At 39.9% G+C, this 23,868-nt stretch overlaps 1 protein-coding gene across 2 annotated transcripts; it reads left to right on the top strand.

Moving 5' to 3' along the window:
* The first annotated feature begins 346 nt into the window (after positions 1-346).
* Arcn1 (archain 1) lies at positions 347-23,561 on the top strand. 2 transcript variants are annotated; one of them, XM_051197275.1, is made up of 10 exons: positions 347-507; positions 9,070-9,333; positions 10,742-10,921; positions 11,029-11,234; positions 12,447-12,611; positions 17,191-17,356; positions 18,064-18,211; positions 18,739-18,847; positions 21,163-21,367; positions 21,690-23,561. In XM_051197275.1, exons 1-10 carry the CDS (start codon positions 505-507, stop codon positions 21,777-21,779), a joined length of 1,536 nt encoding a protein of 511 aa, XP_051053232.1. In that variant the 5' UTR covers positions 347-504; the 3' UTR covers positions 21,780-23,561. The 2 variants fall into 2 exon arrangements, with proteins under 2 accessions (XP_051053232.1, XP_051053233.1); XM_051197276.1 differs by lacking the exon at positions 347-507 and adding an exon at positions 3,272-3,289.
* Positions 23,562-23,868: the final 307 nt, after the last annotated feature.

The raw sequence follows: 23,868 nt of genomic DNA, 5'->3' as shown, positions 1-23,868 counted from the left end.
CTCCAACTTTTGATCTTCTTCCTCAGACTCCTGATTGCTAGAATCACAGTTATGGGGCCCATGCTGGCTTTATTATAGAGTTCTAAACATTCTTTTTGTATTCTGGATACTAGTTCCTCATGCACACGGATTACTTTATATATTCCATTAAATGGTTTTATGAACTGTAAGAAGAGACGTCGAGTAAACGCAGGTGAACACAAAGAAAGGACAAAAGGATGATGCTCCACAACTCAAGCCAAACTTCCTTCTAGTCCTGGGATAACGGAGTAAAATTCAAGACTGGTACCCAGGATTTGCCTGCCGGTCCCGCCCCCCCGCCCTTTGACCCGCGCCGTTTCCGGTTGGAGACGTGGCTTGGGTCCGCCATCTTGGCAAGAGGCGAAGCGGCGGAGGCTCCTGTCAGGGGCAGCAGGACCGGAGCGGCCGGTGCTCCGCTTCCTTGGGCCACAGCCCGAGCCCCAGCGGAGCCAGAGCGTGGTGCGCCCCACCTGCGGCCTCACCATGGTAAGCGCCGAGCCGGTTCCGCTCGCCCTGTGCTCGCCGGCCGGGCTCGGCCCGCAGGAGCCGCGCCCGGAGCCCCGCTGGCGGCCCGGGCTTGGCGCGGCCTCCGGGGGAACTCGAGCGAGCTGCCGCGCCCACCAGGCCTCCGCCGGCAGCACCGCCGCGTCCGCCCGACACTCCGACCCACCCGGCTGGGCTGGTGGTTGTCGCGTGGGCCTTCCGCCCTCACGTCCTGCCTGCCGGTTCCCCGGGAGCTCCGGGTCCGCAAGGCTGGGCCTGGCGGCAGCTTCTCGTCCTCTCACCACCTCGTCTCTTTCAGCTTTTTCTTTTTTTAAATCGGAAGGGGGAAGTGGAGGCACCACGAGAAGGAGTAACTTGGGACGCTCGTTTGTAGGACCCAGGTGTCCCCCGAAGCGTCTGTGCTGGGGTAGCGCGTACGTGTGTCTTTGGCAGCGAGGCTGAGTGGACAGTGTGTATAGAACATTGAGAAACTGAGTGACAGACACAGGTTTCTGTCTCCAAGGAACCTACTACTGTTCAGGTGGAGTGACATGCGTGTGACATATTGTAAAATAGGAGTTCTTGGGTGGAGTAGGAGGGGTGGGCTGTACTTGGGGACCTGTCAGGTGCCTTCGAAGGCGTTATCTTTCTGGACTCATCTGTTACCGAGATAGGAGAAATTAATGTGGGTGAGAATGGGAGAAAGCAGAATTGACTCCACCAGATCCTGCTTTATCAACTGAAATCTGGATATTCGTGAACTAGAAGAGATACTACGGTTTCCAAGGAACTAGCAATTTATCTTTGGAAGATTTTTTTAAGTACTTTGAAAGCATACCCAAGGCCTAATAAACTATTTTGGTACTTGTCATACTAAGTTCTAGTGACAACTCTTTCAGTAAGAACTTGGTCAGAGGAGAGATTCGTGTTGGATTTCTTTTCCAGCCTTAGGTGTACGAATTACATCAAGTATGCTTGCCTCCCCAATTTTGGTGTTAGACATATAATTTCCAAACCTCATATACCCACCCCAAGTCTCAATTCCACGAGGTTGTTTTTGTTGTTGTTTTTGTGGTTTTTCTTTCTTTCTTTTTTTAAGATAATGTTTTTAAAATAAAAACATTTTATGTGTATGAAGTGTTTTGCTCACAGATATGTCTGTGCACCACCTGCAGAGGGTATTGGATCCCCTGGAATTGGAGTTATGGACACTTGCCAGCCTTCCTGTGGGTGCAGGGAATCTAACCCAAATCCTCTGCAAGAACAAGTGCTCTTAACTGCTGAGCCATCTCTCCAGCCCCCATATTTTAGTGTTTAGACAGAGGGTTTCTCACTATGTTCAGCTGGCTGTTCTGAAACTCACTATGTTGACCAAGCTGACCTCTGCCTTCCCAGCACTGGAATTAAGTCGTTCACTACCTCTACTCGATGAGATAGTGATTTTTTTTTTCCATTTGGGGGAGTATTCATAGTGTATTGTTTTAATATTAAAATTAGAGCCCTATAAAACTAAATACAGATAATCTTTACCAAATCTTGTTTATTAAAATGTTCTTGGAACATTAATATTTTAATTCATTGATAATTGAGAAACAGGCCAGGTGGTGGTGGCTCACATCTTTGATCCCAGCACTCAGGAACAGAGGCAGGTGGGTCTCTGAGTTTGAAGCCAGCCTGGTCTACAGAGCGAGTTCCAAGACAGCCAATTGAGACCCTGTCTTGAAAAACAACCAAAAAAAAAAAAAAAAAGATAGTTGAGGAACATTAGAGCTGTATGTGTTAAGTGATAGGTGTGTATTTGTATGTGTATATATGTATATTTTTTGATTGTCCTTTTGATGTATATACATATTCATATAGCTGTGTTCTGTCTTTCTGAATTAGACCTAACATGGTCCAGGTATCTATAGACTTGTGTGTTGTGGAGAGCAGTTTGCCTCAGTACAATTTGCTCTGTCAAGTCAAACACTTGGTATTACTTTTATATAATTTCTCTAGGCCCTACCTACTTAATTTTAAAAAGGTCCTTGTGTCATAGAATTGCCCAAGTGGGGTGAAATTTTGATCTCAAAGTTGCATCAAAGTTTCTAGAAGTAGTTTTTCCTCAACATTTTATTATGAGCCTTTCTAACCTAGAAATTTTCAAGGAACCTTACAAGGACCAGTCATGTAACTACCAACTAGTTTCTCTTAACATTACACTATAATTATTTTATCACATACCTAATCATCATTAAAACTTCAGAGTAAGTTAGCAGGTTTCATAAACACTGTTTTTGAAAAATATATTTTCTTTGACTTTAGTTGCTGAGTATCCATGAAAAATGTCCTAGACTGCAGTTGCTATAGATGTATAAATGAGCTGTATAAAAGTGCAAAAGTGGCTTATAACATTAAGTACACAAGGAAATACTGTTTTTTTGTTTTTGTTTTTTCCCCCTTTAAGCAGATGTAGTTCAGGCTAGCCTGAAATTCACCATCTTCTTTTCTCAGTTTCCTGGAAGACTTGGCCACATTAGCTGAAATGCATCTTCTGACCCTTAATTTTCTTAATATTTGCCAAATACCAGTATGGTGTTTTGTTTTTTTTTTTTAAACCTTACATTTGAATAAACTTGGTAGTAAGGCCTGTGATATCTCCCATTTGTAAAATATGTTTATAGACCATTGTTCTTAATTATTAAGAAGATGGTGGGTTGTTTTGTTTGTTTTTGGTTTGGTTTGGTTTGGTTTGGTTTTTTGAGACAGGGTTTCTCTGAGGCTTTGGAGGCTGACCTGGAACTAGGTAAAAGACATATTACGATGGAAAGTACCTTTACCTACTGAGCCCTGCTGTGAAGTTTTCAAGACCTTATTAAATTCAAAGAGTCTATAGACTTACAGGACACTTAGTTAAACTTAGAGACTGTGTGTATTTGTGAGATGCAGGATATTGAGCATCCTCTGTGGCTCTCTGCCTGTCTCTGACCTGCAGTGCTGGGGTTACAGGCACTTGCATCCACTGCTGACTTTTTATGTAGTGATGGAATTCAAATTCAGGGCCTCATGCTGACAAAGCTTTGAAGTGCTATTCTCTACTGAGCCATCTTCCCAGCCTGCCTCTACCCTGTGGGTTTTTTTGTTTTTTGTGTTTGTTTGTTTGTTTGTTTGAGACAGGGTTTCTCTGTATTGCTTTGGAGCTGGAGCCTGTCCTGGAACTAGCTCTATATTCCAGGCTGGCCTCAAACTCAGAGATCCACCTACCTCTGTCTCCTGAGTGCTGGGACTAAAGTCATGAGCCACAAATGTCCCGCTTTTTTTGTCATGTTTTTATTCTTATCTTTTACATTTGTTTGTTTAGTAGAGCAAGGCAAGTTCTTTACTATTTCCCCACTCCCCTGCCTTTTTGTTTGTTTAATAAAGATTTATTTTTTGTGTATGAGTGTTTTGCATGCATGTGTGTATACACATACACACACATATATATACACATACATACACACACACACACACATATATATATATATGTACCACATGTGTGCCTGGTGCTTGCAGAAGCCAGAAGAGAGTATTGGATCTTTTGAACTGTAGTGACAAATACTTGTGAGCTACCGTGTGTGCTAGGATACGAACCCCTGTCCTGGGCAAGAGCTATAGCTCTCAATTGCTGAGTCATCTCTCCAGCCCCCTAAGGTTTTTGTTTTTTGTTTTTTTTTTTTGTTTTTTGTTTTTTGTTTCACCACCAAGACCTGCATGGTAGAATAAAAGAATTCAGGAAAGTTGTCTGCTGACATCTACATAACTCAGATATACATTCACACAATAAAAAAATAAATAAAACAGGTAAGGATGGGAGTAGTAGCTCAATACTAGGTAGAATGAATGTTTAGATAGAATGTATGAGTGTGAGAGGTATGATTCAATTCTCAGTACCAAAAAACAAAACCAAGTTAAACACAAATATGCACTGATATTTTGATTTTATATAAGTTAACTTAATACTTTAGGGTTATTTCAGTAAGCAATCAAGCGACTTATATTGGATCACACAATTAGTGGCAGGCAGAACAGAAGCCTAACTGCAAATTTCCTAATTCAAGGTATTTCTGACCCATATACATAAATATATACATATATTTAAAATGTGTGATGTGTATAACGTGTTCAAAGTGCCATCTGCAGAGGCCAGATGAGGACATTGGATTCCCTGGAACTGAAGTTAAAGTGGTTGTGAACTTCCTAATGCAAGTTTGGGAAACCAAACTCAGGTCCTCTGGAAGAGCAGTTAGCACTTTTAATCATTGAGCTGTCTCTCCAGCCCCCTGATCCATATATTAAACCTGTATAAATGGTATAATGAAACCATGTAAACATCTAAGTTGTTTGAGCTATGTGTGGTGATGTACACCTTTACTTCTAACTTTAAAGAGGCAGACCTAAATGGTGAGTTCCAGGACAGCCAGGACTTAACAGTGAGACCCTGTCTTAAACGGTTTGGTCTGCCAAACAATTATTTTCTCTTTGGGATGCAAGTGTAAATGTTGAGGCCAGAAGATCTTGGCTTTCTTGTAATAAAGACAGGTTCTCATGTATGTCAGACTAGCCTCAAACTCCTAAAGTAAATAAGGCTGGTCTTGAACCCTTGTTTTTGTTTTTTGGGACAGGGTTTCTTTCTCTTTCCTTTCTCCTCCTCCCCTTCTTCCTCCCTCTCTCTCTTCCTTCCATTGGTTTGTTTTTAGACAGGGTTTCTCTGAAGCTTTTAAGGCTGTCTTGGAACTTGCTCAGTAAACCAGGCTGACTTCAAACTCACAGAGATCCTGCCTCTGCTTCCTGAGTGCTGGGATTAAAGAGTGGGCCACCACTGCCTGGCTAAAAAAACCTTTTGAAAACCATAGTTATTAATTCTTTTTTAACTTAAAAATAGTATGTGTATGAATGTTTTGCCTCACATGCATGTGAGGGCAGAAAATGATATCTGGTCACCTGAAACTGGAATTACAGATGGTTGTGCATTGCTGCATGAATGTTAGGAATAGAAGAACCCAGGTTCTCTGCCAGAGCAGTAAATGCTCTTACCTGCTGAACTATTGCTAGGCATGGTAGCTTGCCTTTACTTCCAGCTCCAGCAGACAGATCTCTATGACTTCTCTGATCTACATAGTGAGTTTCAGGCCAGGCATAGTGAAACCCAAATGAAAATCATGGTAGGAAAATTCACCTTTTAATATTATACACTCTATTTCAGTATTGCTAAACTAAAGTAAAAGTGTGAAGAGAAGCATTACTGTGTTGAGGCATTTGAGAAGACATGTTAATCTTTTAGAGGGTAAATTTATCTTGTAGAGATGACCTTTCTAGCTGTATTAGTGATTAGAGACCATGTCACCTGCATGGACTCTGTGACTTCTGTCCTAGATGTTTGAGGTTTATCTACATTTAGTATAGGGAACTTTGATTCCTTCTTTGGTAGTCTTACTTGCTTATATCTATTTAATGAAATGACTCAAATAGAGTCTCAGAGTCTATTTGCTTGAGATATTATTTTACCCTACTGATTTTTTGTTTGTTTTTGAGACAGGGTTCCTATAGACCAGGCTGACCTCATACTCAAAGAGATCGCCTGCCTCTCCCTCCCTACTGATTTTTTTGTTGTTTGTTTTAGGACAGGGATTCTCTCTTTTTCTAAGTTATTTTATGGGTATGGATGTTTTGATTGCCTGTATGTCTGCACCATGGACGTGGCTGGTCCCTTTGAAGGCCAGAAGAGAGTTATTAGATTAGATACCTTAGAAGTAGAGTTACAGACAGCTAAGAACTGACTGCTATGTGTGTCCTGGGAATTGAACATGGGTTCTTTGGAAGAGTGGCTAGTGCTCTTAACCACTGAGATATCTAGTGTGATAATAGGTATTCAATAAGTCAAGTAGCTCTGACATTGTGGCATGTACAGATTATTTTAGCATTCAGGAAGCAGAGGCAAGAGGATGGAAAGTTACAGGCCAGTCTCAAGGAGACATTTTCTCAAACAAAGCAAAACAGAACAACAAAACAGGCTGGAGATTAGTGGTAAAACACTTACTTAGCATGTACATGGCCCTAGATACCAAGCTGAGATAAGGTAAATTCAGTATAGAGCTGATAGAATCAGAGATGCAGGAGAATTAATGTTCTAAATCTAGCTTTTTCTAAACTTTGGTCCTTATTTGGGAAGTAAATCAGTAAAAATACAGATCTGTTTGGTGGATGGATCTTACTTGTGCTGGATACAGATGAAATACTTTGCAGTAAGAATTGTTGATATATGTGTCTAATTATTCTTTATCAATAAAAAATTTGGAGTCAGATACTAGAGCAAGAACCAGTGGAGAATCCACTAGTGTGACCTATCTCTTTCATTCCTCTGTTACTACTTCCTATCTCCTATCTGTCCTCAGTCCTCCAAAACCTCTATGGTTAATTTTGGTCAGCTAGTGCTTAGCTCCACCCCATGACTCAAAGCAAACATTATTGTCAGAGTATGATCAAAATATCACAACAAATTGTCTATTTGGGATTTGGAGGGGGTTATTTTGTTTGAAACAGAATCTCTATGTAACCCCAGATGTCCTGCAACCTGATATATAGACCAGATTAGTCTGATTGCAGAGAGATCTATTCTACCTGCCTCTGCTCCTAAGTGCTGGAACTATAAGTGTGTGCCACCACACCTGGCTCAATATAAATTGTTTTATTCTGCTGCTTAAAAACAAGTATGGTGGTAATTCTCTTCCAGATACCTTAACTAGCTGACCACCACCCCTGTAACTCTCTGTGTCTCTGTCTGTCTCTCTCATAGCCTACATTGCCTTTGAACTCAGTATGTAGACCAGGATGACCTTGAGCTTCTGATTCTCCTGCCTCTACCTCCCAGGTGCTGGGGTCATGTATTCTCTCTGGATACTGTGGCCTTTACATATTGATTACAAAACTGTTATTAATACATTGAAGCTGAATGGTTGCACATTTGTGATCCCAGCTGCTTTGGAGTTTGAGGCAGAGAGAGTGTTAAGTTTGAAGGCAGCGAGGAAAAAGAGGTAAAATGTTAGGGATATATAACATGCTTGCCTGTTATGCTAGATAGAGGGAAGCCACTATGAAGATTATTTAAATTAACTGATACTTGTTTTTCAAATTGCTCATTTGTAAGGGACAGGTTTCTGTAAAGTTGAAAAGTTTAACCAGGATTTGTTGTTTAAAAAATTATATCCTTGCCTGGTGTTAGTGGCACACGCCTTTTACTCCCAGCACTCAGGAGACAAAGGCAGAGGCAGGCAGATCTCTAAGTTCGAGACCAGCCTGGTCTGTCTACAAGAGCTAGTTCCAGGACTGTAAGGAGTATGTTTTTTCGCCAGCCTGAACTCACTACGGCAGCCTCCAAAGCCACAGAGAAACCTTGTCTCCAAAGAGAGACAGAGAGAGAGAGATTCCATCCTAACAGTGAGTCTTCCCAGACTAACAGTGTGTCAGTCATTTGTTGTTTGTGTGTGTGTGTGTGTGTGTGTGTTGGATCCCTATATTAAAGAGGCCATTAGAACACAGTTTAGCTTTCTTACTCTTCCTCTTACATTTGTTTTGTTAAATGGACAATATCAGAAGGTTGTTGGGTCTTAATCATTGCTCAGTGTAAAATTTATGTGAAATACTCGATTATGTAGGTTTTCTCTTTACAGCTTGTTTGCATGAATGAGATGGGAAAGCTAATCAAAGGACAGATCATCTGAGACTTAATAAAATAAATTGGTTTCATAGTCCAACTAAAAATGAAAAGGAAGTTCAGGGGCTTCTTATGCACCTCTTTGTTTCCTTTTGTGGAGACAGGTAGATATCGGGAGCTGAGTACTCTGAGTGGGAGAATTAGGCATGTGTTACCATACTCAGATAGTGCTCTTATGAACTGATCTGCCTCATTAGACTTCTGCTTTGATGTGAAAAATCTCTATACTTTTTAAAGAAAATTTTGATCTGTTGTGTATAGTTGTGCCAAAGCAGAGTGCAACCCAGCTCTGAGTCATAATTGACTCAATAATTTGAGTATAAAGTGCTGAGGATGACTCAGCCAGTGAAGATACTTGCTACCATGCCTCACAAGCTAAATTTGATCCCTGGAACCCTTAATAGAGGGAGAGAACTGACTCCCTCAAGGAATCCTCTGGCCTTCACATAGGTGGGCATCACATGTGCATACCCAACATACACATGATCAATCAGTATAAATAATAATTTAAGTGTAGACTTTGGAGAAAAATTGCTCCATGTATGTTTGTGTAGTACTGACGATTTAACCTGGCTTTTTGCACATTCTAGGCAAAAGTTTTTTAACTAAAAAAATTTTTTTCAATTTTAGGTATATTATAGAATAATTGCTTCATTTTCTTAACTTTGTCTTATAAATCTCACACTGTAATTAAAGAAACAAGTATAGTTTGAAAACATTCTAATGGAGTCATGTCACTGAATATGCTGTAGTATGGAAGCTCTCCTGAGGTGCTAAGAAAAGAAATGTAAAAATAAGTAACGAGTACTTACTTATATGTATGTTCTTGGCAGGTGCTGTTGGCAGCAGCAGTCTGCACGAAAGCAGGAAAGGCTATTGTTTCTCGACAGTTTGTGGAGATGACCCGCACTCGGATTGAGGGTTTACTAGCAGCTTTTCCAAAACTCATGAACACTGGAAAACAACATACTTTTGTTGAAACAGAGAGTGTAAGATATGTCTACCAACCTATGGAGAAACTGTACATGGTATTGATCACTACCAAAAACAGCAATATTTTAGAAGATTTGGAGACTTTAAGGCTCTTCTCAAGAGTGGTAAGAGACCTGTACTACTAGAGTACACTTTGTGGTGTTTTATGTTTTTTTGTTGAAAGTAGTTTTGACTATAAAAGTTGATGCTAACATCAGCTCTTGTCAATGAGCTATACCCCATCCCATACAGCTCTTTATTCATTCATCAGCTACTCTTTGGGTACTTTCTTAGGCTTATACGTATTCCAAAAGAGAATGCAGAATTGTTCTTCATATCCCAGTTTTTTGGGGGTTTTTGTTTTGTGTTGTTTATGTGCATTGGCATGAGAGTGTCAGATCCCCTGGAACTGGAGTTACAGATGGTTGTGAGCTGCTATGTGGGTACGGGGAATTGAACACTTGTCCTCTGGAAGAGCAGCCAATTCTCTTTAACTTCTGGGCCATCTCTCTAGCCCTTTATATCCCAGTTCTTAACTAATTTAATATGTCCACGTTTCTGAAACTTGCTTGGACTCCCATCCTTGTGTGTGTGTATGTGTATCTGTCTGTCTGTAGGTGTATAGGGTCTCAACTGTGTAGCTCTGGTTGGTCTGGACTTTTCTGGGGTAGATCAGGTTAGAGCTCATAGAGAACTGCCTGGCTCCTGTGTGCCAGGATTAAAGGCATGTGCTACCATGTTCAGATTTGGAAATGTGTTTAGATTAAGACTACTGATATAAACAAACACCCTAAAACTTTATGCCAAAGTCTAGTTTGTTTGTTTGTTTATTTATTTACTTATTTATTTTTATGTGTGTGGTGTTTTGCTTGTGTGTATATATATGTATTGTATGTGTGCCCAGGAAGGTTGGAAGAAGGCATCAGGTCCCCGGGAACTAGAGTAGGAGATCTGCCACATGGATACTGGGAATCAAACCTAGGTCTTTGCAAGAGCAGCCAGTACCTTAATCATTGAACCATCTCTGTAGACCCACAAAGTCCTAATTTAAAAGGAAAGGCTGAAGCTAAGAGAGGATTCAAGTTTCTGTTTGTTTTGTTTTTTAAATGATTTATTTTATTTTGTATGCTTTGGTGTTTTGCCTCCATGTGTGTCTGTGTGAGAGTGTTAGATCCCCTGGAACTGGAGTTACAAGCAGATGTGAGTCACCATGTAGGGGCTGGGAATTGAACACAAGTCCTCTGGAAGAGCAGCCAGTGCTCTTAACTGCCGAGCCATCTCTCCAATCCCATTTTTTTGTTTTGTTTTGTTGGATTTTTTTGTTTGTTTGTTTGGTTTTGAGACAGATTGCATGTAGTCTAAACTGGCCTTAACTTGCTATGTCGTGGAAGATCACCTTGAACTTCTGATCCTCCTTTCTCCACCTCTCAAGTGCTAAGATTGTTTTTGAAATTTATGTTTAAAAGATAAGACTTAGAAACATAGCTGCTTTGAAATTCTTATTCTTTGTTTTTTGTTACTGTCCATGATTAGATTCCTGAATATTGCCGTGCTTTAGAAGAAAATGAAATATCTGAGCACTGTTTTGATTTGATTTTTGCTTTTGATGAAATTGTTGCCCTGGGATACCGGGAGAATGTTAACTTGGCACAGATCAGAACCTTCACAGAAATGGATTCTCATGAGGAGAAAGTGTTCAGAGCAGTCAGAGAGGTAAGTGAAACCTTCTGAGACTGCCAGTTTGAGTGTCTTCTTAGCCTTCATTAATCCAGTCTTCCTGGTTTTACTTGCCACACATACAAGTATGTTTCTTTCCATAGACTCAAGAACGTGAAGCTAAAGCTGAGATGCGGCGTAAAGCAAAGGAATTACAACAGGCCCGAAGAGATGCAGAGAGACAGGGCAAAAAAGCACCAGGATTTGGGGGATTTGGTAGTTCTGCAGTATCTGGAGGCAGCACAGCAGCCATGATCACAGAGACTATCATTGAAACTGATAAACCAAAAGTGGCACCTGCACCAGCCAGGTATCATCTAGTGTATTTCCAGCAACCCTTGGATGCAGAGGAAAGCTCTGTGTGTGTTTCGTGGGAGTGATACTTGGTTTCTAAGTTGACTCGAAATAATGAGAGACTTACTGAAGTAATCTGATACCAAATTTGGATACATAGAAGACAGTCATAAAGGAGACATCTGTGTTATTTTTCCTTTTTAAAAGAAAGGTCTATAAATTATGCCATGAATTTTTTCACTTCTTATGACAGTTGTCTTGTGTGGATAAAGAGGGGGTATTTAATAATTTGTAGAATATGGATTTTTCTTTTGGTTTTCCAAGACATAGAGTTTCTCTGTGTAACAGTCCTGGCTGTCCTGGAGCTCATTTTGTAGACTAGACTGGCCTCAAACTTACAAAGATCTTCCCGCCTCTCTCTCCTGATTGCTGGGATTCAAGGCATGCGCCATCACCACCCAGCCTGGATTTTCCTTTTTAAAGACGATTTTATTTGTATGACTTCTTTACCTGCGTGTATATTCATCATATTCTTGCCTGATATCTGAGAGTCCAAAAGAGGGTGACAGATCACCTTGAACTGAAGTTATAGATAGGTGTGAGAAGCCTTATGGGTGCTGGGAACAGACCTCAAGTCCTCTGCAAGAACAGCAGGTGCTCTTGGAATTAGAGTTTAAAAAAAATTATATGTACATATATGCACCATATGGCTGTCTGGTGCCCACACAGGTCAGGAGAGTACATCAGAACCACAGTTAGAGATGATTGTGAACTACCATGTGTATTCTGGGAACCAAATCTGGGACCTCTCTAATAATAATAAGTGCTCTTAACTTCTGAGTCATCTCTCTAGCACCGGAATATGGTTTTCAGTCTTAATGTTTAAGAAGAATCTCTGGGCTGCCTGATATACATGTAAAATTTTTTGTGCATAGTAACAATTAATCTGATTAGAAGATGTTAAGTTTTCATCATATCATTCATGACTATAAAATAATACCTTTGGTATTTGGGTACTTGATGCTTACATATTAGTAACGTCTGTCCATTTGTGCATGTTCATATTATACCATCGGTGTTCTAGTTGTCCACCAACACTAGGAAACAGTCTTTCCTCTTATGGTCTTCATATTCCTTCAGAGAGGAATCTTTGATGGTAGATTAACTGATGTTTGGGGATTTTTGCATTTTTATCATATATTTACTTGTTTTCTATTCTTCCTCTTAGACCTTCAGGCCCCAGCAAGGCTTTGAAACTTGGAGCCAAAGGAAAGGAAGTAGATAACTTTGTGGACAAATTGAAATCTGAAGGTGAAACTATTATGTCTTCTAATATAGGGAAACGTACCTCGGAAGCAACCAAAGTGCATGCTCCGCCCATTAATATGGAAAGGTAATGATGACTTCTTCGAAAACAAGCAATGTAATTTTTAAAAATTGTCTTTTTAGCTAGGTGGTGGTGGCGCATAACTTTAATCCCAGCACTTGGGAGGCAGAGGCAGGTGGATCTCTGGAGTTCCAGAATAGCCAGAGCTGTAACACAGAGGAATCATGTCTCAAGGGGGAAACAATTGTCCTTTTAAATTTTTACTATTGTTTCTTGTTGGGTTTCACTCTGTAGCCCTAGCTGGCCTGGAACTCAGCTGTATAGACCAGACTGGCCTCAAATTCACAACAGATCCTCCTGCTTCCACCTCCCAAGTGCTGGAATTAAAGGTACTCTGTTACTGTGCTTCGCTATTTTTATTGTTTTTAGTTATGATTGTGTCTGTGTGTGGGTTTGTACAGTACAGGTGCCTGAAGAGGCTACAAGTGTTAGATCTCTCTGAAGCTGGAGTTACAGGTGGTTGTGAGCTAACTTGATGTGGGTGCTAGGAATCTCCTCTAGAAGAGCAGTATGAGCTCTTTAAAATTCTACCAATTCTTCTTGCTTGCTTATTTGCGTATTTATTTATTTTGTGCTAGGGATCAAACCCAGAACCTTACATATACTGAGTACACTGTTTGCCACTGGGCTGCATTTAGGCTAGTTGAATATTATTGATTTAAAATTTTTGTTTAGAACATATTCTAGATGTTAACTTAAGGTATTTTTTTTTTCCCCACTTTAAACATGAAAACTCTCAGTCACTTATTTCCTATAAAGTTTAGAACTTGTATTGGCTAATTTAGGAAAGGAAACTTTATGCCTACTGTGTAGCTTGTCTCTTAAAAGCATGGCATGGTGATACATGCCTGTACTCCCAGCATTTGGGATGTGGAGGTTGGAAGATCTGGAGGTCAAGACCAGCCTTAGCTATATGAAAATCTAGCTCAAAAAGAAAAGGAACTTGAATTACAGGGCTAGAACTATATTTAAATTTTATTTATATATTTAGTTAGGTTAGTTAGTTCTTTTGAGACAGGGTTTCTCTATGTAGCTTTGTAGACCAGACTGGCCTCAAACTCACAGAGATCCGCCTGCCTCTGCCTCCCTAGTGCTGGGATTAAAAGCATGTGCCACCACATCCTGGCTTAACCCTATATTTTATGCTATCTTTTTTCTATTTAAAATTATAAAGGAAAGTCAGTCTTTAATATGAAGTTTGTAAAAGTCTTTAAAGTAAATTAACATGTTATCTTATAAGTATTTGAATCCTTATTTGATTTGTCTCTTATCTCAGGCCTGAAACAATAGTTGGTGATGTTTTCTTTTTAAGTGATAGGTTATTCAAGTTCAGATAACCAAGACGCAAATGTCTTGTCCTTAATCCCAGACCTACTGTTACTGATAGTTTTGAGGTCATCTGAAAGATGAGTTTATCAGGTGTTTGTAAAAGGGGACTGTTTACTCTTTTGTGTTCTAGTCTGTTAGAAGTGAACAGTTACCTCTAGACAAATCTCTGAAAGATGAGTTTATCAGGTGTTTGTAAAAGGGGACTGTTTACTCTTTTGTGTTCTGTTCTGTTAGAAGTGAACAGTTACCTCTAGACAAATCTCTTCACCCATTGATGTACTTGTCCTATTTTGGCAGGGACAAGCAAATCTCTGTGAGCTTGAGGCTAGCCTGGTCTACAGAGCAAGTTCTGGGATACCCAGAGCTACACAGAGAGACCCTGTCTGGAACTCCCCCACCCCCAAAAAAAGAATGATCAAGGCAACATTTAAAATAAAGCGTTTAATTAGGAACTTGCTACAGTTTTGGAAGGTTAGTTCATGATCATCATGAAGCTGGGAGCATCATGGCAGGCAGGCAGACATGGTTTTGGAGTGGTTAACTGAGAGCTTATCTCCTGGTCCTCAGACAGCAGGCAGAGAGGAAGAGACTAGGCCTGCTGTGCTTCTGAAACCTCAAAGCCAACCCCAGTGGTGCACCTCCTCCAACAAGGCCTTATCTCCTCCAATTGTTCCTAAACCAATGATTTTCAACCTTTCTAATGCTACAAATTAAATATTTTTGGAGATAGAGATTTGCCAAAAGGGTTGCAACCCACAGGTTAACTACTATGACCTAAAAACTGGGAACCAAACATTCAAATATATACATGTACTGGAGGCCATTCTCAGTCAAGTCACCACAACTAGATATATTTTCCAGTTGCATTTTCCCCTCTAAATTATAAATAATGAGTAACTTACGTATTTGAGGGCTAGGGAAGCTGTTCAGTAGTTCTTGCCTAACACTTGCAAGGCCCTGGCTTCAATTCCTAGACGTATAAAAGAAGAAAACACAAGAATTTACTTACATGAAACTATGTCTAAGTGATATCTAAATGCAGTGCTTTACCCTGGTTAGGATCTTGTACTGTAGCTTGTGATAACAAGATAGTTGACATACTGTTGGTAGGTTGAATGGAAGTATTAATTCAGTATAAATTTATGGAGCTAATGATGGCATTAATACAGTTATATAAGGAACTATCCTTATGCATGCTAGGCAAGCATTTTGATACCAAACTATACCCAGTATAAGAATGTCCTTGTTCTTATAAAGTAAGAATAAAGTGTTTAAAGGTATGGGTTATGGTGTTTGTCTTAGTTAGGATTTCTATTGCTATGAAGAGATACCATGACCACACCAATTCTTATAAAGTAAAACATTGAATTGGGGTAGCTCACAGTTTCAGAGAGTCTTCATTATCAGCATGTCAGGGAATATGATGGCATTTAAGCAGACATGTGCCGTTATAATAGCCGAGAGTCCAACATCTTGAAGGCAACAGTAAATCAAGAGGCACTGGGTTGTATCCTGAGCATAGGAAAACTCAAAGCTCACCTCAACAGTGACACAATTCTTCCAACAAAGCCATATTTTCTAATAGTGTCGCTCCCTATGAAGTTATTGGAGACATCAGTGGTAGGTAGGTGTGTGTGTGTGTGTGTGTGTGTGTGTGTGTGTGTGTGATTTAAAGAGTGAGTATGAAAGTAGAGACAATGAACCAAATGGGATATGATATTAATTAACAATAAGCAAACCTTGGTAAAGCATATATTTTTTTTTAAATTTTATTGTTTTAGAATATCTCATATGTATTTTTTTTGACAATTTAATACATGTATACACAGTATCTTGATCATACCCACCCCAAGGTTCTCCCTCTCACTTCCTAGATGTCCTCCTTTCACATTCATGACCTCTATTTATTTTTCCCCTTTTGTAAGTCATTGAATCCAATTACTGATGCTTGCTAAAATGTTTACTAATCTTGTTGGCTTGATCTTGACCACATAATCATAACTGCAGTGAGTTCATGAGTTCAATAACCATATCATGTCCAGAAGACGGCGTTCTTGAAACTCTTCCCCATTTTATGGCTCTTAACATTGTTGTACTCCTCCTTCTGTGATGTTCCCTGAGCCATGGGGAGGAAGGTATTAATAAAGATGCCCCATTTTATGGCTGAGCCCCATTATTTTCAGCACTTTGAAGAGTTAGGAGTCTCTGCATTGTTGCCAACTGAAGAAAGAGGCTTCTCTGACCAAGATTAGGAGCAACACCTATCTGCGTATAAACATCAATAGTTAGGAAGTAGTATGATAATATGTCCATTTAGCAAAACAACAGTAGTAGATTTTCCACTAGGGTCTATGACCTACCAAACCTTGGACTTTGACCATGTATATAGTATCAGGCATGAATTCCTTCTTGTGAAGTATAAGCCTCATATTAAACCAGAAAGCAGTTGGTTACCCCCATAACCTACATGCCATTGTTGTACCATTGGGCATAACTTGCCTGGCAGATCAGTATTATAATGTTTTTAAGTTTGCTTACCAAGTAATGGATCACTATAACTTTTATTTATTTATTTATTTGAGACAAGGTTTTTCTCCGTGTAACAGTCCTGAACAATGTTTAGAAGTTAACTCTCTCTTCCCACTATAGGTTCCAAAAATTGAACTCAGGTCACTAAGCTCTATGCTTTAATCCACTGAGCCATCTTGTTGGCTCCAAAAGCTTTAATTTGAGGCAAATCACTATTAAAGTCCAGAGTAACATTGAGTTCTGGTTTCTTTTTAAATTTTATTTTTAATCTTTTAAAATCATGTATAAATTTGTATTTGGGGAGGGTGGTAACGTGCACATGAGTGCAGGTACATAAGGATTCCAGAAGAGAGCATTGGATCTCCTGGAGCTAGAGTTACAGGTGATTGTAAGCTGCATTGTTTGGGGTACTAGGAACCAAACTTTGGGTCTTCTGTATGAGTACTGTGTTCTTAAGAGCTGAGCCATCTCAACAACCCCTTCTCTTTCTTTATAAGACCCCATCTTGTAGTTCAGATTAACCTTGAACTCATTATGAGCCAAGGGTGGCCTGAACCATTCTCCTCCCAGTCATACCTCTCCAGTGCACCAAAGTAGTACCACCACAGCTGGTTTCATATGGAGCTGGGGATCAAGCCCAGTGCTCTTGGCATGCTAGACAACCACTACCAACTTAATTACATCTCCAGCCTGTTTCTACTTTCCTGACAAAACCTTTGTTTTATAGTGTGCATATGAAGATTGAAGAAAAGATCACATTAACCTGTGGGAGAGATGGAGGATTACAGAATATGGAGTTGCATGGCATGATCATGCTTAGAATCTCAGATGACAAATTTGGCCGGATTCGTCTTCATGTAGAAAATGAAGATAAGAAAGGGGTGCAGCTACAGGTATGTAGAGGCTTTTTATATTGAGTACTTAGACACTGTCTACCTAGCATATTCTTTTTTCTGGGTTTATTTGTTTGTTTTTGCAGTACTTGTAAATGGAACGTAGATTCTTACTCAAGCAGCTTTATACTCAACTATATAGCCTTGACTTTCACTTTTGCTTTTGTTTGTTTGAGATGGCATATTATTGTGTAGCTCTGGTCTAAAATCTTAAGTCTTTATAGAATGTACATCTTTCCACAAAACTAAAAAGAATTTATTAGGAATCCTATTTGTGGGCTATATAAGCCCAGACAGGTCTATGTAACAGTATGACCTTGAATTTCTAATCTTCTGATCCTCCTACCTCCGACTTCAGAGTGCTAGGATTACAGGCAATTACTTTGTTAGGCATGTTAGGCAAGTACTTTGCTAACTGGACTACATCGTCAATCTCCTATTTCTTTTTTCAATTTTATTTTTAGCCCATTTATTTATTTACTCTGTGTGTGTCTGTGTGTGTGCACACTTGTGTATATGTCTGTGAGGGCATGCATGTGTCTTGTTAAGTGTGTAGAGGTCAGAGGATAACTTTCAAGAGTGTTGGTTTTCTCCTCCTGTGGGACTGAACTCAGGTCATTGGGCTTAGCAGCAAGTACCTGCTCAGTCATTTTGCTGGCCTGGTTCACTTGTCATTCTGAATTTCAGATTTCCTTCTCTTATTCCAGACCCATCCAAATGTGGATAAGAAGCTTTTCACTGCAGAGTCTCTCATTGGCTTGAAAAACCCAGAGAAGTCATTTCCAGTCAACAGTGATGTAGGGGTACTAAAGTGGAGACTACAGACAACAGAAGAATCTTTTATTCCCTTGACAAGTAGGTGCTTCTGATGGGTATGCTCGTATTTTTATTGCCATAACAATGTGACTGTCTTCGAAATGGAATTGCTGCTGTATTTGGAATAGTTTAATTAATCATGTTTTTCATTGTTTTTGTTTTGGTTTTTTTTGTTTTGGTTTTTCGATACAGGGTTTCTCTGTGCCTTTGGAGGCTGTCCTGGAAATAGCTCTTGTAGACTAGGCTGGTCTCAAACTCAGAGATCCACCTGCCTCTGCCTCCCAAGTGCTGGGAGTAAAGGCATGCGCCACACACTTCCCAACTAATCATGTTAATTTTTTAAAGGTTTATGTCTATGTGTGTCTGTGTGAATGTATGCACCTATGAATAAGTGCCTGTGAAGGCCAGAAGAGGTCATCAGATCACCTGGAACTGGAATTACAGCCGGTTTTATGCCATCGTTGTATATTTTACATTAATATGCTATAGGCCTACATTTGCCAGTCAGCTTGCATTTGCCATCTTAATATTTTTACACTCTTCTATACTCTTGTTTTTCTTCTCAGTTAATTGCTGGCCTTCTGAAAGTGGAAATGGTTGTGATGTCAACATAGAATATGAACTACAGGAAGACAATTTAGAGCTCAATGATGTGGTCATCACCATCCCACTCCCGTAAGTGAAATTCTAATAATCCTCTTTCCTTCATGGGTTTATAGAACTACTTCCTGGGATCTGGGGAAATGTTTATTTTTTTTTTCCTGCTGTGGTAATTCCAATTAAACCTAGAGGCTTAAACACAGCAAGAGCTCTACCACCGAGGTACATTGCTAGTCCTTTTTTACTTTTTTTTTTTTTTTTTTTTTTTTTAGTTTGAAAAATAAAACCTTTTTTACTTTTTGAGATAGGATTTCACTTAATTGCCCAGACTGGCCTTGAACTTGTATTCTCCTGTCTTAGTCTCATGAGTAGCTGGGATTATAGGCCTGAGATACTAGACATGGCTGATACTTGCTTCTTTAGAAAAACAGTTGTGCTGGACATGGTGGCACACGCCTTTAACCCCAGCATTTGGGAGGCAGGGGCAGGCAGATCTCTGAGTTCAAGGCTATCCTGGTCTACAGATCAAGTGCCAGGACAGGTTCAAAGCTATACAGAGAAACCCTGTCTCAAAAATAAATAAATAGCTGTATTACCAGTGTTCCTATTACTAGGATTAACCAACACACCTGTAGTTTCAGTCCTTGAGAGGCAGAGACAGGAGAGTTATGATTTCAAGGATAGCCTAGGCTCTACAAAAAGCCCCTGTTTTGAAAAAAGTTAAATAGGCTGACCAACTTCACAAGTCGATTGTTCCTCCAGAACAATAAATAGCTACCTTGGAGAGTGGTAGGACCTGGGGCACTGTTGATAGGTGAACTCTGTTGAGATTTATTTTACTAAACTATTTTAGGATGCCACACTTTTTAGGCCTCTCTGCCTGCTCTATAATTGTGGCTTTGGTGGTTTCCTGTGTCTTTGTTCAGTTTTTCGGTGGCCTGGAGAAGAGATCTTTGGAGAATGTTTTACCCCAGTATCTAGAGCTGATCAGATTAGAAGTCACAATTGGAATTGGAGAAGAGAAGGAACGAGCACTGTACAATTGATGGGAAAGAGTTAAAATATTTTGCAACCCTTAAAGTAATCTTTGTTTTCCTTACTTGCCCTGCCCCTAATATAAGTACCAAGTGTCACTGGTGAATTAAAAGAGGGTAAATTTAGAATGTGTAGGAGTAGGTGACACTGCCTGTCAGCCATTTGTGGGAGTACAAAGTACATCCTCACTAGCCCTGATTCTTCTGTGACCAAAAACAACTGTGTGTCTCTCTTTCCAGGCTATTTCTATTTTGGCCAGACTTTGTTGTTATGCTTTCACTTCTCATTTACCAACTGAATTCACTAGATTATAAATCAGATAAATTTACTAGCATTGACTTCAGTAAAGTTTGAAACATTCTGAATTCTTTTGAAAACAAATCTTCTCAAAGATCCATTTTCACCTCTGTTAGTGGTATGTAAAGTCTCCCCCTACTGTCAACCTGCTTTACTTTTCATTTTGTACATTATTTAAAAAGTCCTTAACAGGCTGGGCAGTGGTGGTGCATGCCTTTAGTCCTAGCACTTGGGAGGCAGAGGCAAGCAGTCTCTGTGAGTTCAAGGCCAGCCTTGTCTACAGAGTGAGTTCCAAGACAGGCTCCAAAGCTACACAGAGAAACCCGATCTTAAAAAACAAAACAACAACAACAAAAGAAAAAAACATCCTTAACAGGCTAGCAAACCATAAAGGGATTTTTTTTTTTTTTAAAGATTTATTTATTTATTATGTATGCAGCATTCTGCATGCCTGCAGGCCAGGAGAGGGCACCAAATCTCATTATGTATGATTGTGAGCCACCATGTGGTTGCCAGGAATTGAACTCAGGTCCTCTAGAAGAGTGGCCAGTGCTCTTAACTGCTGAGCCATCTCTCCAGATCCCATAAAGTAATTTTTACATTAAAACATTTTTAGATATTTGCAGTCTCAGTTACCTGCTAGCTCCCAGGCCTAGTTAGTCCTCAGAACTGTGTCCTAAATACCCATTGTTCTACAAAGGAAGTTAAGTGATCTCCTTAGCCAAGGTATTAGGGCTTTGATCATTAAAGTTACTAGCAGCATAATTTTTAGAAAAATTGAGGCAAATTTTAAGATATGTAATCTTCGGGGTGTTTGCTTGTTTGTTTGTCTAAGACAGGTTTTCTTTGTCTGGCCTTGGCTATTCTTAGAACTAACTGTGTCTATAGACCAAGCTGGCCTTGAATTCAAATCCGCCTGCCTTTGCCTTCCAGTGCTGGGATTAAAGGGGTGCTCCACCACTGCCCAGCTGTGAACAAATTTGGGGTTCTATTTCCTTTCCTTGTTGGAATTCTCTGAGCTCTACATAACTACAATGACCAGATGTTTCTCCTGACAGATCGGGTGTTGGTGCACCAGTGATTGGTGAGATTGATGGGGAATATCGACACGACAGTCGGCGAAATACCTTGGAGTGGTGCCTGCCAGTGATCGATGCCAAAAATAAGAGTGGCAGCCTGGAATTTAGCATTCCTGGGCAGCCCAATGACTTCTTCCCTGTTCAAGTTTCCTTCATCTCCAAAAAGAATTACTGCAACATACAGGTACTCTGTTCCAACAGAAGACAGATGTGGGGAAAGAGGGGCAAGTGTAATAGGTAGCATACTTTCACATCAAGGCAAACATCAAAGGGGCTGGAGAGATGGCTCAGCAGTAAAAAACACTGAATGCTCTTCCAGAGGACCAGGTTAGATAATGCCACAGCTGTGAGTGTGAGTGGGTGGGTTTTTTTTTTGTTGTTGTTGTTGTTGTTTGTTTGTTTGTTTGTTTGTATTTCTAAGTTACTTTAGCTGCTTTTAGAGAATTGGATGTAATCTTGTAGGCTCACCGTCCTTTTTCCTTACCACACTCCTTTTGTTTTCCTAGGTTACCAAAGTGACCCAAGTAGATGGAAACAGCCCCGTCAGGTTTTCCACAGAGACCACTTTCTTAGTGGACAAATATGAAATCCTGTAATACCAAGAAGGGAGGAAAGCAGAAAAAGAAGGATTTCAGATTAATAAAGAAGAAGCCAAAAGTGGCTGAAGAGTTTTTTCAAATTTACAAGCCATTGGAGACCCCTTTTTCCTGATACAGTGTACATCCTCTGCGCGCAAGGACCCTCAACTCATCCCCAGCATTCTGGTGTCACAAAGACATTCTTTGACAAAGAAATGACACTAACATAAAGGGAAAGGCTGCTGATTTCTTTGGCAGATTTTACTGGCCAGCAGGAAAGCATGCTCTCCAGGGAATGTCCCTAAACACCTCTTCTGCCTTCATATAAGTTTCCTCTTTATTTTAATCCCTAAATATAGTTATATTTCATACTTCGTTTTAAAACATTTTCTCTATAGATTTGAATCTTTCATACCTCTCAATATTTTTTTCAGTATACTCAGTCATGCACTGGGATCATCTCTTTGTAGATATTGTGTTTGCCACTCCTAGAACAAGGTTATCTAACCCATTCTTGACTTTAGACAGTACCAGTGAACTGCTTAAGGGATGTAGAGTCTAGAAGTTTGAAATACAATGTTGTCTTATTTTCTCTCCTGTGTCCATCCATTGTTCCATTTCTTTGCCAAGTGGTCCCCTTATAAGACCTGCCTTTCCAGTTGCAAGCAGTACTGTGAATCCCACTCGTGTCAATTATTAAAGGTAGCTGAAAAGCAGCTCTCCGATGAACATACCTTTTCAAGATGCCTAATAAGATGGCTACATTCATTTCCACATGGAATCATGTCTGCTGCTAGTACTACACAACTTCCATTCACCACGTGGGGCAGCACTGTATTACTGCATAGTCATTCATAGTGTCATAGTCCACTTAGATTCCTCATGTTCATCTACCCCCTTCTTCCAGATGTTCTTCCCTTTGTCAGTCTTCTTTCCAGCAGAAGTGAGTGAGGCTACTAAGTCTGTGCCATTTCCCATTAGCCCTGAACCATCGAGGAGACCCCATCTTCACCATTAGAGTGGTAGCATTTTGAGAGGCAAGTGATTATATTGATATGTAGAGAGGGGTTACTCAGATATAACCCATTTCCTTTCATCTAATCAGACATTTTTTGACCTACCTATCTGTCCCTATTTCTGAAATCCTTTTTTCCTCCTCTCAGCCTTTTTTGTGTCATCATGTAGTAATTGTTTTTCAGCTGCATTTGCTCTATTGCCTTTTTAATGGAGGCTGAATCACCCAGTCCCACTAAGCATTGCACTGGGTGGGTGGATGATGATTGCTGTAAGGCTATGGGAAGCAGAAAATGACAGTAGATGACCTCCACACTCTCAGGTGGCTGGAGAGCAGGGCTCTCATTCTGAACAGCTGGCCCTCCATGGCAAGAGTATGCTATCCATGAAGTAGAGTAGTCACACAAAAAGTGGCTGTGGCTAGATGGCTTGCCAAAGAAAGTTCTGGCCTTTCCCTTTCCCCTAAACTGCATCAGGGAAGAATCCTTATCTCCAGCTTGGTTTTTATGTGAGGTTTTCTGAGAAAGGGGACTGGGATAAGAAGTCTGTCATGTAGTTAAGTAGACAAGAAATCTTATTAATCCAGTTGTATTTCAGAGTTGTTTGTCCCTATGATTTTTAAAGTCAAGTTTAATTTCACAAAGACTTTTTTCTGAAATTACTTTTGGGGTAATATTTAAAATGAGAGACATTTTGTAACCCTGTAAAATACATAGGGAATATAACATTCCAATGTACACAACGAAGGCAAATTCTTTAATCAAATAAAAGAGTATTATAAAAGGAGACGCTTACTGGACTCTTTGATGTCTGCTTGTTGATTCATGATACTGTAATAGGATCTAAGATTAAAGATTAATGATATGTTTTTTTTAAAAGAAAATAACCTATCCAAGTGTATTCGTTTCCTTGTCTCTTTTTCCAGGTAGATATTGTGCCTCTCTAATGTTATGTGTATTTAAGCACACACACTCTCACTCTTGACAGCATGATTTCTGAGTAGGATTAAATAAAGCTTCTTAGAGCTTTCACCAGCTCCAGAGCCGTCACTTTGTCAGGAGCAGTTTAGAGTCAGACAAATTACACAATCTCT

This window comes from Phodopus roborovskii, unplaced genomic scaffold (genome assembly GCF_943737965.1).
Source record: "Phodopus roborovskii unplaced genomic scaffold, PHOROB, whole genome shotgun sequence".
NCBI lineage: Eukaryota > Metazoa > Chordata > Mammalia > Rodentia > Cricetidae > Phodopus > Phodopus roborovskii.
This window is presented reverse-complemented; position numbering and strand designations above follow the sequence as displayed.